We start from the raw sequence: 15,192 nt of genomic DNA, 5'->3' as shown, positions 1-15,192 counted from the left end.
TTCGTTAAAATGTTTGCAATGGATGAGGAGTATTATAAGAAAAATGTTAGGGTACTATGAAATTGTTATGCAATTTGTATTTCTCTCTCTCTTTTTAAGTTATTGGTTGCACCTTTTTTATTAGACTACCTAATTAAATGGATGAAAGAAAAATTAAGTAAGGATTCAAAGGTATGTCATACTTTATCTTAACTTGTTTTATTTTTTTATGTTATCATTTTAATATTGTCACGGACAACTTTATCTATAAGAAACAACAAATAGCAACACGTTAAATACCATATAGAAAGTTTATCGTTATAATTTACATTTGAGAGTTAAATTTTAATTTTTAGTAATTTTTATATGATCAATAATTATTATATGTTTAGTGTCTTAATTCTCAATATTAAGAAAATTATATTTACGTTATTTTTTCTTGGCTGGTGTTTTATACAAGATTATTTCAATGGGAGGCTCTTTCGGTTCAAACAATCTTTAGCGGTAGTTGATGATAGTTCAAGGCTTCTCATAGGCTCCAATAGAGAGTACTCCTTCAAGAAATACTTCAATGTTCAAGTTAAAATAATTTTAACTAGAGTGAAGACATAAGGTTGTAAGATAGCATATATGAGTTAAAGAAATTTTCTCTTTATACAAGTGTTGATGTATTTATCATTTAGTATACTTAACATTGTAATTATCAATGTATGAAAATGTATTTTATGTATGTGTGATGAGTCATGACGTGTCTGTTAAAGTAATCAGATTTGGAGTAAGAAGTATCTGCCTATCCCTCAGTTATACAAACTTTAGCCTTATAACTTTATCTTTTAAATTTTAAGTATTTGTTATACATCAAAAATTAAAAAATTAAATTAATTAAAAATTAGAATATTATATAGGAACACAATGATGCAAATTAATTTTTAAATAAATGCTCTAATCGATTTACGTTTCATAAATGTCTCAAATTATTTTTTATAAAATAATTTGTGTTTTATAGAGTAGTCTAGTATATAAAAATTAAATATTCCTAATAATGAATACGAACATTCTCTCTTCCATTTCTTTCACGGCTAGTTGTTGGGGGTGTACCGTATCAGAATATCTCTTTCTAGATTTGGACCATCTTGAAAGCTATGCAAATATCCCAATTGGTAAATAGAATAAAGATTATAGACTTTATTAAATCAGTGTTTATGTAGATTTTATCAAATAAAATGTTGTTCCTGGTATAGTGTAGAAGATATATAGTACATTAATTCTCTCCGTGGATAACATAGTTTGGATTGAAAAAAATAATAATTTAAACTTGAGTTATGAAATATATTTTAGAAATTAATAATTTTTGTTTGAAAAAAAGTAAAATAAAGTATATGCATAATAATTAATAAAAAAATATTATGAGCATCATGTATTATTGAAAGTTAAAATTAGAAATAACATTATATTACAAATTTTGTAATTTAGATATTTAGAATTAATTTTATTTAATAATAAATAAATTAATAAAAATATTACTCATATAATATAAATTAGATAATCAAAGTAAAAAAAATATTAGAAATTTTTTTATAATAAAGTATTTATTAAATTAAAAAAATTTATTGTATTATTATACAATCAATTATCTTATGTAATAATAAATGTTATGCTTTAATGAACAATACCAAAAAAAAAATATTAAAATAACTAAATGATCGTACGAAAAATAACAAAATAAAAAATAATTGTATAAACATATTTTTATATATTTTATATGGAAATATGTTATACTCTAAACGAATAATACAAAAAAATATTTTTTTTATTAGTCATGAATTAATATATTCATACGTTCTAAGTAATTTTTTATATGAAAATTCTTTCTCATAAAAAAAATATTTTATAGCTTTATTTAATTGGAAGCAAATTTTTCGTGAAACTTGTAAAAATAGAGATCACGTACTAAGTAATAATGAATAGAAGAATGAAAAATTAAATTATCTAAAGAATGTTTGATAATACTTGAATGAGCGTTTCTTTTTTTTTTTTTTAATAATGAACGGTGATAATATGATATTAGTCTCCTCTTATGATTTGAATTAATTAATAATTTTTTGACACTGGGTTTTTTCCTTTTTCTATTTTGTATGTTATAATGATAACTTGAAAATTATGGCTTGTTGAAAGAATTGTATTTGAGCACTAAGAGCCAAAAAAAATGCCACCAAACTGTTACAATAGTAAAACTTGTTTTTTAATTTAGCATATTGATCTCATTCTTGTCATTAAATATACTGTATTAAAGTTAATAAGAAAGTTTACTACAAGATTGACACTAATTCTAAACGTTTTTTTCCCCTAAATTTTCAAGCACTCACTTAAAAGAAAAGACAGAGTTTTCAACTATTACCTTTTAAAATTATCCTACATATATTTACGATTCTTTATTTTAACGAACTTTTAATTTTAATCTAGATAAAAAAATATTATTTATGTTTTTTATTTTTATAATTTTTTTAATTTCTATTATTGACATGCCCAGTGAGAGATGAACAAGCACCCTACAAATGAAGAAAAATTTAACAAATCTGACAATAGAAAGATGAAATGGTCGAGTCTAAGCAAGACTAATGAAGTTACCAATATGCAACTTGAAATTTCATTTTTCATATTTTTTGTTTCACTCTTACATTTTCTTTTGCCTGACACATACAGCAATCTTGTTTGCATGACAATGTGATCTAATTGCAATGTGATTTTGTTTGTGAAAAGAATCTACAGAAACAATTGATCACTTGAATGACTCATCACCCACAGAATCTGACCTACCATGTTATTGGAACCAACCTTTATTTTGAGGTTTTCTATTAGCTTTGGTTTTAGACTTATTGACCCAAAACTGTCCCTAAATTAGACTATGTTAACGATATACATTTTATAAAAATATAAAGAATAAAATAAAAAATATTATAAAAAAATTATTAAATATAAAGAATAAAAAGCATATTTAAAGCTAAATAAAATAAAATACATCACATCAACATTTAAATTAAAAATTTTCACATAATGTAAAAAAAAAAAAAAGTAAGTTGCTGTTAGTCGCAAAAAATGCAGCATATGCACCAATTCTTAGATGGTACCGCATTCAAAGGACAACTGCACAGCTTTACTTGTCGAGTGTTCACAATAGCCGGTTGTTGTACATACTTGACCAATCATGTCAAAATAATGATAATAATAATTAAAAGTCTCATGTATAATCTTTATTTATTTATTTAGAACAAAATTATATAGAATAAAAATTTAAATTATTTTATTAAGATTAGTGCTAGACTTTCTAATTTATCTTATTAATGATTTTTTGCTCTTAAATTATTTAAATAGTATAATATTTTTAATGAATAAGACTATCAATTATATTTCCAGTGTTCAAAGAACTGCGAGATGGTTTTACACTGTGTCTCAACGTGTAATTCATTTCATTATTATATATTCCACACCAACTTAACTAACTAACAGTTTACCACGTGTAAGCAGTTTATCATTTGTAAGCAAAGTCATAGCTAAATTCGTTTACTCTTGTTTATAAAAAAATATTTTTAAAATTATAAAAGTAAAAATTATTTTTAAATGTATAATGTATTAATTGTTAACATAATATTTATTTATTATCTATGTAAATAAATATTTATTCATCGATATATAAGCCATCAATTATTTTATAAATATTTTAAAATAAATTTAAATTTATAATATATAATTATATTTTATTAGTTTTGATTAAATAATTAATTATTTTTTATAAATAAAATTAAATAAAGTAATGTTTTCAACGTTTGTTTATGTAAAGACATACAGTAAAAATTTAAGTATAATAAATATAATATTTTTATTAAAAACAAATCATTGATACTACTTTTAAAATTTTAATATAGTAAATATTTTCAATAAAAATGTTTTATTTATTCCCATCCTTAAAATTGAATTTAATATTTTAATTTTTTTTAAGGAAAATTATAAATTTATACACGAGTAAAGTTAAATATTATATTATTTTGATAAAAAAAATTCTACATATTAAAATATTTTTATTTTTGTTTTAATTTTTTTTTAAAAATAAAATATAATACTTATTATATTTTATTTTAAAAACAAAAAACTATTTTTAAAATAGATATTAAATGTCCTCTTAATTTTTTATTATGTGCGTTGTGTTTTACGCGATAAAAAAATAATTGTTTTTATCAAGTGGCAACATGGGTGTGGATCAATGAGTATATAAAGAAGACTAAAGTTGTGTTCATAGCAACAAATCAGGTGACAAGTTCGGAGCATAAACACACAAAAAATAAAGATTCTCTTTCCCATTCTCATGGCTTCTATGAATGGTCACAAAGCAACAGAGCTCGTGGAAGCTCAAAGTGAGTTATAGAGAGTTATGTATGGCTTTCTGAATCCCATGTCCATAAAATGGGCCGTTGACCTTAGCATACCAAATATAATCCACAACCATGGCCAACCCATTACTCTTTCTGAATTGCTTTTAGCTCTGAATGTTCCAAAAGTGAAAGCTACCTGTGTCCAACGCCTCATGGCTTCTTTGCAATCATAAAAGTTGATGATAACACGGAAGCATATGCTCTTACCCCACTATCAGAACTCCTTGTCAGCAACACTGACCATTGCTTATCTTCAATGGTTAAGTTGTTAAACAACCCAATTCTTGTTGGTTCATACCATCAATTGGGAAAATGGACTTCTGGGGAGGAACACACTATCATTGAGACCGCATTAGGTCGAGAAGATTATTGGGATTTCATTCATCAAAATCCCACTCATATGAAAACCTTTAATGAGGCTATGGAAAGTGATTCTTATGTAGTAAGGTTGGCATTAAGTGATTGTAAATCAGCTTTTGAAGGCCTTCATTCTTTAGTTGATGTTGGAGGTGGAACTGGAAACACAGCTAAGATTATTTGTGAGGCGTTTCCAAATTTAAAATACATTGTCTTGGACCTTCCTCAGGTTGTTGCAGGCTTAACAGGAAGCAAAAATTTGAGTTTTGTTGGTGGAAACATGTTTAAGTCTATCCCTCAAGCTGATGCCATTTTACTCAAGGTACACCTAAAACCACAAATTATCATACAATTTATTTTTAAGAATTTGATTAACCTTAGCCTTAAGTCTGATTTTTTATTAAAAAATATTTTTATTATATTAAAAATATGAATGTAATGAATATTTTTTAATAAATTTTTATTATAATTAATTGCTTAAACTCAGTTTTAGACTGAATATAACATTTTCTTTTTTTTAACATTGACATTAATCATATGTTTATTTGTAAAGATATTCTGATCATTTGTTGTTAATTTTGCAGTGGGTTTTACACAATTGGAATGATGATGATTGCATAAAGATACTAAAAAATTGTAAAGATGCAATTTCAGGCAATGGCAAAGGAGGAAAAGTGATAATAATAGATATAGTGATAAATGAGAAGCAAGATGAACGTGAAATGACAGAAGTAAAGCTTTTATTTGACATTATTATGATGACTTGTCTCAATGGAAAAGAGAGAGATGAAAATGATTGGAAGCATCTTTTTATGGAAGCAGGCTTCAAACATTACAAGATATTCCCCACATTTGGTTTTAGGTCTCTTATTGAGCTTTACCCATAAGACTATTGTAATTTAGGAATATGTCGTCTAATTTGTCAAGTTTAAATTGGAATAATGTTGTACTATCTACAACAAGTTATAGCAGACTTTCAAGTCACCACCCAATATTTGTTTGTGCAAACATTTTTAAATTTATTTCTCAAAGATGATGCAATTTTAGTGAAAGCAAGAAAATGGTAGTTGAGTTACTTGATTTTGCTTTCTGTAAACTTACATAGATTGGTTTTGATGGCATTCTAGGTTTATAATTTTTACATATTACTTTCTTCAACGTTTTCTTCCCGGCCACCTGCATATGATGGCCACGGTCTATGGGATGCAAAAATACATCTTGACACATCCTCTGTTTGGGGTTTTGCTGAAAGCTAATGCTGATTTTTTTAGAGTAAATTACTCCTATAATTTTATGATTTCATAATTTATTCTTATACATTTTCTTATGTCATTAACCCTTTTTGTTCTACTTTTTTCGTGTCACTTAACTCCTTATTGTAATACTTTTTATACCACTTTACTTTTTTTAGAGTTTATTGATAGAAAGCATATATAAGTGTGTGAATATTATTTTAAATTAAAGGAAAGCATGTTCTTGTATCTTGAATCTGTCATATCTTGCAAAGGGGTCTATAATATAATTGTCCATTTTCCCAAATGATGCTGTGAACAAACATTAGTTCGGTTGTTTAACAACTCAACCATGTAATACAGACAGTGATCAGTGTCAATGCCAAGGTCTTTTTGATGCTGGGGTAAGTGAACAATAATATGAAGCGGAAGAAGTGCTGGATTAAAACAAGTGCCTTGTATAGATCCAACCCAATAGAATAAACAGGCTTTAATATAAAGTATATATAATAGGAATCAATGCACAAAAAGCTTTCAAAAAAGGAGGAAAACGAAGTGCTGTATATTTATTTATCTTTTAATTAAGGAATTGATGCATAGGTCCGGCCTTTTCTTGCTGTCTATAGTTAGGTCCACTTGAAATTATTCTCTTTCTAGTTTGTTGCCAATATGTAAAAGGTTAGCCATTCTATAAACCTATGATGAGAATTGAATCCGATCCCCTCTTTAAATTCCATGCATATATAAACTGACATTGTTATCCCTTGGTAAAAATAATTTGATTCAAAAGAGTTGAATTCAACCTCATTATCCAAACAATCAAATTCAATTGAATTCCTAAATAATTTGTTGCAGACAGAAGAGAACTGATTACCCAACCACACTATTGAAAATTGGATCCGGATACACTGCAGTTTTGGCGGGAACTGCACCCTTGAAAGTGTTTCCATACATAAACATAAAAATGATCCATTAATCCAATTGTTACTTTGTTGAGAGAGGGAAGCCAATTCCATGTCTCTGCGTAGGAAATGCTACAAACAGCATGCTGCACAAAACGCCAATAACAACTGGCAACGCTGTTAGGACTTCCTGTGTCTCATCTGAGGGTGATGGAAAGAGGCAATTTACCACATTTTGATCAAATAATGCAATTGCTGCAAATACCAAAATTGCCATTACTGCATGCATGAAATCTATAAACCGCAGTCTATATTTTGCAGCAAGCTCAGGTGGAAGGGTGGTTGATCCATCAACGACCCAGAAGCCCCTTAAGGTGGCAAACCCATAACAAACATTCCCCTTGTTGTCTCTGAAGCTATCACTAAAGCATAGCAAGAAACAAGAGGCACCACATAGAGCTACAAGTGTAGCAGTCATTAACTTGCTAACTGAGTCACAGTTGCCTTGGTTTGTGACAATTGGGGATAGGATTTGGAAAGAAAGGACAGTGCCAGTTGGTAAAAGATTGGACAAATGTGCTGTGCTTTGAAATGTTTGATTGATGGCTCTCTGAATTAGGTTTCTCTCCGGTTCTGGCACCTCCATATTGTGCAAGAGTGGTAGCTTTTGTTGGTCATCATTCTCAGAACCATAGATGTCTACTTTAACATCCATAGCCTTTTGAACTTTCCAGCTTGATCAGCTTTTAGTTTGGCAGAATATGTTTGCTAAAATTGGATTTATTCTATATAGTTGCAGAGAATTAAGGGAAGGAGTATTGTCATGGCTTGCAAGATACACTAACTGAAAACTTGATAAATCAGCTTTTAGCTTAATTTATGGTACTTTGTTATCCAGGGCCAAAAGTTAGTTAGTTAGAAGAAAGGTTTTAGGAAATACGGTTCTTGTTTTCTTGCCTCATAAAGCATACATGACAATTATTAATGCAAAAGCTTGAGCAAGATAAGAGAGATAACGCGTAGGATTTCAGTTGTTAACTTTTTAAGAGTGAAGTTTGGTGCATGGGGAATTTTTTGCTTAGACGCAATGGCTGCAAAATGGGATTTGCATAGGTTCTTTTTATAAGCACATGATGCAATGTGCGCAGAGAGGTTAATCCATGGATAAATAAGTAATCTTATTCTAAGCCAACTTATGTATTTGTCCTTAAAATAGAATTTTTTCATGTGTAAGGAAGTCAGTATCTTTTTTATTCAACAATCCATGCTCCTGATTTTTATCGTTTACATTTTTTTTTTTCGCCCCGGTTCTAAGTTATGTAGAATTTAGATAGCAGTAGTAACCAATTATCATTTTATATTCAACCCAAATAATATAGAATTAATGCATAAAAATATCAATAATATAATCATAAATTTATAGTTTGTGGTTTTTTCAAAAATATGATTTAGCATATCTCATAATTGTTATTTAATTTACCGTTATCAAAGTCAAATGCGTGTATGTTTTACAAACATGTGTACATGTAAATAAGCAAACAGCATTTTTTTGGTTAAAAAATAAGCATATATCATTAAAAAAAAAAATATTCGTATATACAACTGAGGGATATGTTTGAACTTTGAAAACCAAAGGCCCAAGACAAGAAATTCATTGGACTTAAATATGTGGGGCAGTGATGGACATATTTTTGTATTTTTGTTTGGCAGGCCCATTAAACTTGTTAGGCTTTATTCTCCGGTTCCAGATGGTGGTGGCCTAATAATAACACTAGTGATTACAGATTAGTGAACAGCATCCTCACAATCATGCTAGCGATGGGTCCAAATAAGTCTGGGTGAAGTTATGATCATCAATTCAATGGTACCCTTGGTTTTGTCCTAAGCATGTACCTTATGATAGAGTTGGATATAGTTGTCAGTTGCCACTGCATTTGCCAAATCTAACTTAGTTGGACCTGAACCAGATATGGTGACGTACCTCAATTTCAGCACAGTTATTCTTGTTCTGTCTGTTCCCCACACCTTCTGCTGAATCCCACTGCTTCTTACTGTAGAGGGTGGACATGTATATACGCAAGCACTCACCTATTCAAAAATGCATTATAGTTTCACTGTGCACAAAATCTTAGAACAGTGAATACATGAAATTTAATATTTTTATTTTCAACAAGTTTGAATATTCGTTTGCTGTGCATGTATGCGATGTTTCGCTAACGAGTGTAATTAGAGTGAAAAAGAGTGATTGAACTTCAAATTTGAGTGACTTGTTTATTTAAAATACGTTAGACAATTTAGATTCATCATCTTTTTGCAACTTTTACTTATATACATTATAATTTGTTACTAGTTCACTAATGTAAAACCATTATCTGACACAGTGATTTTAGTGGGAATAAAAATGGAGAAAGAATAAAATAATCAGTCATGTAGAAAAAGAACATAAACTTCCTAGCATCAATATTCTTACATGATATGAATTATTAATGATAAAAGTATTGTTTTGAAGTGTTGACGTATAGTGGCAATCGTGGAAGTACGTAGTATAATCGATGTTGGTAAGGTAACTCACGATGACAGTAGTGATGGTATTGGGATTGTGATAGCGACGAAAATGGAAGTGATCATGAGATGAGCTTGTAGTAGCGATTATGATGGCTATGACTATGGCAATGATGAGTGAGACAATTGCAAGAGCACAAGAGCTAGTGATATGAGTATCATAACAGTATCGATGAAAATGACAATAGTAGTGACCATCAATGTTTTTACTATTTTAAAATAAACAAATATTTTGATAATTGAATTTTATACAGAATTAAATATTTATTCAAAATGTTTTATGGAAAAATATTGTATAGCCTGTTTGCTTACCATCAATAACTCAGTGTTTTACGTAATTAGAAAATTTTTAATTTCTCACAGGACTTGCTTAAGTTTACGTGTAAACAGAGTTTTTTTTTTAATTAAATAAAATATTCAGTAAATATAGATCTGCTCCTGTTGATGAAAAAATAATTCAGTTTCATTTTTATCTAAGCAAATATATGTTTATATAAGTAAAAATAAAAATAAAAATTATATTTTTTCTTTGTCTTTCACAACTTTCTTTCTCTTTTCCTTCTCTTCCGTCCTCCTCTTCTCTCCTCATAATCTAATTTATGCACTAATTTAAACTTTATTTATAATCTAATTAATACAATTATATTTATTTTTTAACTGAAAAGCTAAAGTATTAATCTTGAAACAAATAATAAAAAAAGAATTGAAATAATCGATTTAATTTAAATTGAAAAAAATAAATTTTAATTAACTTAATTTTACTGTTAATCTCAAATTCATTTTATTTTTAGTTTAACCTTTTTTAATCTCAAAATTAATCTTAAGCAAACCACAGATAACTCTAAATAAACTTACAAATTTTTAGTACCATTTTCATTTTGGTTAAAGTCAGTCCAAATTTTGATTGGCCTAATACAGCATGGCTTGTAATGGGCTGAGACAACCACTAGGCTTTATCTTCCTTTCTTAATGATAATTTAAGTAATTGTTTTAACTTTAGCTGGGCTCAAATGAAACTTTCTGAGGTAGATCTTTTTGGAATTTACATCCAACCAAATTGGGTCTAAACCATCGTAATGGATATATTGAATTATAATTCAATCTAAAAAGATGCAATCTCATAATTTATTTCAATAGAAATGGAATTGAAAGGAGAGGATCCATTGATCCAACCAATACAAAAAAAAAAACATTATTTACAATAATTTAATATTAAATTAGTTTTTAAACAAAAATTGAATTAGTAGTATAATGACTTTGAGTTTATAAATAATAAGATATATATACTAACAAATAACTTTATTAATACTTAACATTAATATATCCTATAAAATTAATTAGTATCTTGCGTTATTGTTTGAATTTAAGCTGCAGGAGTTTGTTTTAATATTTTCTATTTGTCACAGTTTATTATCAGCGGTTTTGTTAAGATTAATTTTTAAGGATAATTGAGTAATTATTTTATAAGAAAGTATAATGCATAGTAAATGTTTATTAATAAAATCTTATTTTGTTAACCATAAAATTTCTTGATAAGTAGTGTCCAATTTTCTATGGAAGAATCTTTAGCGAATAATAAGAGCTCTAGAGTGCAGAATCTGGTCATTGAGGTTAGGTACCTACACACATAGAGAAATTGTTGTATTCACCTAAAAATTTTATACAATTTTTTAAAAAGTTTTATCTTTATAGTTTTGTATGTAGCTCAGTCCAAGCAACTATTTATCCAAAATGAACCAAAAAGTAAGTTGAAAATTATTTCCTTTTCCTTTCTATAACATCCTTTAAGCTATCATTATTGATATATTCATTTATAAACACACTTTTCTTTTTGGTGGAAAGCACATAATATAGTTATGATATGTGGGCGCTTCTTCTCTCCCCACATAGCAACATCATATATCATGAGGATGCTCCCCTGTAACGGTTAGTAATTTCAGACTTTGCTTCTCAGGTAAGAATGGCCCAGTTAAATCATTGACTTTTTTTATTCGTACTTTCCCCTTATTTACAATTTTTAAGAAAACAGAAATTCATATAATCCATTTTTATCAAATATTTCTTAGTAATTTTTACCTTATATGATAGTACTTTCTCAAAAAAAAAAAAAAGGAGAATGGTACTACAATGCATATTTTGCTTGAAAAAACTCAGCATCATTCGACAAGGTTAAAATGTTGATTGAAGATCATGAATTTAATTTTTAATTTCGTTATACCAAATTTCAATTTTTAACTGTGTAACTAAAACTTTTTAGTTAATTTTGTATTCTTTTATATGATCTTAATTCATTAAAAGTAAAACCTGTAATGTAATGTCAAATTTTTAAAAGATGGTAATCACACATTTTAAGACTAATTTTAAGTAATTAAAAGTGATAATTTTTTTATTAAAACTTAAATAAAGATATTGTTTTTAAATAAAAATCGTTCCCTTTTAGAAAATTTCTAAATGACTCTATAATTTCATGATATAAGTTGACGGGAAATAAAACAGACATGGGATTTGAACGATTGCAATTATTAGTATTCTTAATTGCTACTCTAGAATCATGTCTTCAACTTCAAGATTGTGAAATTACTGGCCCCAACCAAATGGACCCTTATGGTGAATCTTTGCTTCTAGTCCAGGACTTAGTATTAGCAAGAATATTAAAACACGTTATTTAACATATTCTTTTAAAATGTTTTTTTTTTTGCTAATACTTTCTAAAAAATCACAATATTATGAATAAAATTGATCAAATACAAAATAAAACTCGCATTATTTTATGAATTTTGATAAATTTTAATTAATAACAAAGAATGTATTTATAAAACTATGTTACTAATATTCTTTTTATTCATGACTAATGTGTATAAATCACTCCGGTAAGCTTTGACCATTCACCTTACAATCGATGTTTCAATTTTCAACTTCAATTATTTTAATCATCAGAGAGAGAAAGAGGAGGTGTAGGTGAAGTGATGATGGGTTGCATGGACTGTAAAGAGCTTGGCCAGTATTTTACGTTAAGAGAGCACAAACAAGCATGTTGATAGAGCAATAGCCCTTCAAAATCATGAAGGAGAAACCATTTCCCGTTCCTAATAATTGACACCCTGAACTTTTTGTTCAATAGGTTTCGCTTTCTGTTTCTAGTATAGTACCAATTTGTTTGTTTGTGACCTTCTCCCACAATTTGAGGATTGGTAGGGAAAGGAAACCCTAATTGATGGTGTATGCATGATAATGTTATACACTGTGCACAACATTACATGAACAGCAATTCCATGCTTATAATCATACCTTGTTCTTTTTCCTTGACGATATATTTTTTGTGAAACAAATAAAAATTTATTTATTTTTTCAAAAAAATTCTTCAACCCCTTGTGCTTCAAATCAAATGCATAGTTCAAAAAGATCAACTTTAACAAAGAAAATGTAGTGACAAAACAACTAGTTCACATGCAATGCTTTGCACTTTCACATCTTGTAAATCTACTCAATAGAGTAAATGGCAAAATGCGCCACTCAGTTTCTGAATGAAGGGTCTACAAGCACCTACTCTTGAGTCCAAAGTACTTGTCCAAAGGTGAAGAAGACCCTACCACTCATTTTGGGGAAATGTCAAATAGAAATGACTTAAAAGGAATCAATTCCATTTAACACTGCCAAGGCTTTCATTTCTCTGTTTTTCAAACACGCCTTACACTTTCTTCTTCATTTGCGCTTGTGTTTCTTTTTAGAACAAGGATAAGTGCTGCATTGGGTGACTCACTTCAACATGGCTCTGTATTCTAGTGCTTTGTAGTCCATGTTATGCCTCTACCACCCAATTCCACTTTCTCTTATTCTACCCTGCACATGTGACACGATGGATATGATAGATAGTTGTAAAACACAAGTAATAAAACACATGCCTAGGGTATCCATCCATCAATCAATTGTACATCTTGGAATGTTGTCTCTTTTTGAATCTTCTAATGATAAATTATCTCTCTAATTAGGTACATTTTAAGAGCGGTGACACTCTTATGTCCATTGGATCTTTTGATAGAGAAAAATTATGGGTCTCACGTTCTTATCATTTTCTGATTTGTATCTATGTTTAGGCCAATGTCAATCATATACTTTATGAAAAACTGATTTTGTACTCTAAGATCTTGAATGGTAATTTGGATCTAGTATAGACTCCACTTTACAAATGCCAAGTGGTTGGGGCAACATCGTGAGTGCCCCCTAACTCCCTAATTATATGTTTATTAGCACAATCATTTTTTAATTATTTTTTGTAATACGATCACTTATATTGATGAGTGTTCGCAGCACATGGAACTGTCCCACCTTTGGGAAACGGGTGAATCGGGTCAGAAAATGCCTCGCCATTGGCCCGAACCCGGTATTTTGAGTCTTATAAAAAACAGAAGTATAATTATTCGTAGCCTATGCCAGTGCTAGGTATCACTTGGGGCATTGAGCAGGACCTTATGTCCCTTGCCAACTTGTGATAATGAACTATATACACAATAATGCAATCCGATATAACATTTTCTTGACCACAGCATTTGACACATGGTAGCTAGGTAATTCAATGATCAAACAATCCATGGCCCTGACCCATCTTATTCTTGACGATTATACGTCAAAATATCATCAACATCATCACCATCTTTGCCCGACTTGATTTCATCATGATTGCTAAAAATGACAATAGTCTTTGGTTCTTTATGAATGAGAAACAAATGAAAAAAAATTCATGCACAAAAATTAGCTGGCTAGTCGAGTCAATAATCATTTATTCTTCCCTTCCCCCCTCAGACATTGACTTTAAAAGGTCTAAAATCAAACGCGTAGCGAAATTTCATGTGTGATTAATTGAAGTTTAATTCCACACTTGTCAAAACAATCCTAATTGGTTGGTGAAACAAAAAATAAAATAAACCAATTCGAAGTCGGTGTGAATTTATTTTGGTGTAGCCTTTCTCTTTAGGCCCCAGAAGAAGAGAGGTGGTGCTTTGTAGATTATGCATACTTTCCCATGAATCATGACTTATCATTTAAAACATATGATGAAAGGTTATGCTTGGGATATATACATTATGCAGCCAATCTCATTTTACAATTGGATCTTGTAAAAAAAAAAAGAGCAATGAACTCTACAAACATTGTTCTTTTAATTAAACTAATCAGATTAAAGTAATTAAGCATGCACTCGGATCTTTCCCAAATCTCCCTTTACTAATCATTCACAACATTAGGAAATTAGAGGCTTTGTACCAAAAGTTGAGAAAGCCGAGTCCACAGTGGGAAAATTTTTCCCCCAAAGTGGATGCAAAGTATCCTTTTCACACAGTTTAGCCAGAGAAAGAATTGTGACACTAAGAAAAGTGGGAAATGGTGGCATGAGGAAAGCTAGGTAGACTTGAAGTGTAAGACGACAATAATGTATGTGATTTGGAACAGACTCAAATGGGTTGGATCCACCATTACCTTTACTCGCATTTTGCTACTTTCTCTAGCTTAATATAATGTGGATCAGAGTCACACCCTTCCCTCAATTTGTAAAAGCTTTATTGTTGGTCCCACGGATCTTTTTCCTGGGGTCTATGCTATATGGCTCTTGATATTTTAGTGAAGCTGGCTGCTATGTACCCTTCAAAAGGGCCACACACTAAATTTTGGTGTAGTTTGTTTTGTTAATAAGAAATAGCAAGGAAGGTTATCATCTTGGAATCAGTGAAGTGTTTGGTT

At 29.2% G+C, this 15,192-nt stretch overlaps 1 protein-coding gene and 1 pseudogene across 1 annotated transcript; one reads left to right on the top strand and one right to left on the bottom strand.

The window, feature by feature from the left end:
- Positions 1-4,339: 4,339 nt before the first annotated feature.
- Positions 4,340-5,650, top strand: LOC113860059 (annotated as a pseudogene).
- A 1,329-nt stretch (positions 5,651-6,979) lies between these two features.
- Positions 6,980-7,612, bottom strand: LOC113860068 (protein DMP4-like). Its single transcript, XM_027492694.1, has one exon. It carries the CDS (start codon positions 7,610-7,612, stop codon positions 6,980-6,982), a length of 633 nt encoding a protein of 210 aa, XP_027348495.1.
- Positions 7,613-15,192: the final 7,580 nt, after the last annotated feature.

This window comes from Abrus precatorius, unplaced genomic scaffold (assembly GCF_003935025.1).
Source record: "Abrus precatorius isolate BTA unplaced genomic scaffold, Abrus_2018 Scaffold2, whole genome shotgun sequence".
Classification (NCBI taxonomy): Eukaryota; Viridiplantae; Streptophyta; class Magnoliopsida; order Fabales; family Fabaceae; genus Abrus; species Abrus precatorius.
Note: the sequence above shows the minus strand (reverse complement) of the source record. Positions and strands in the feature narration are given on the sequence as shown.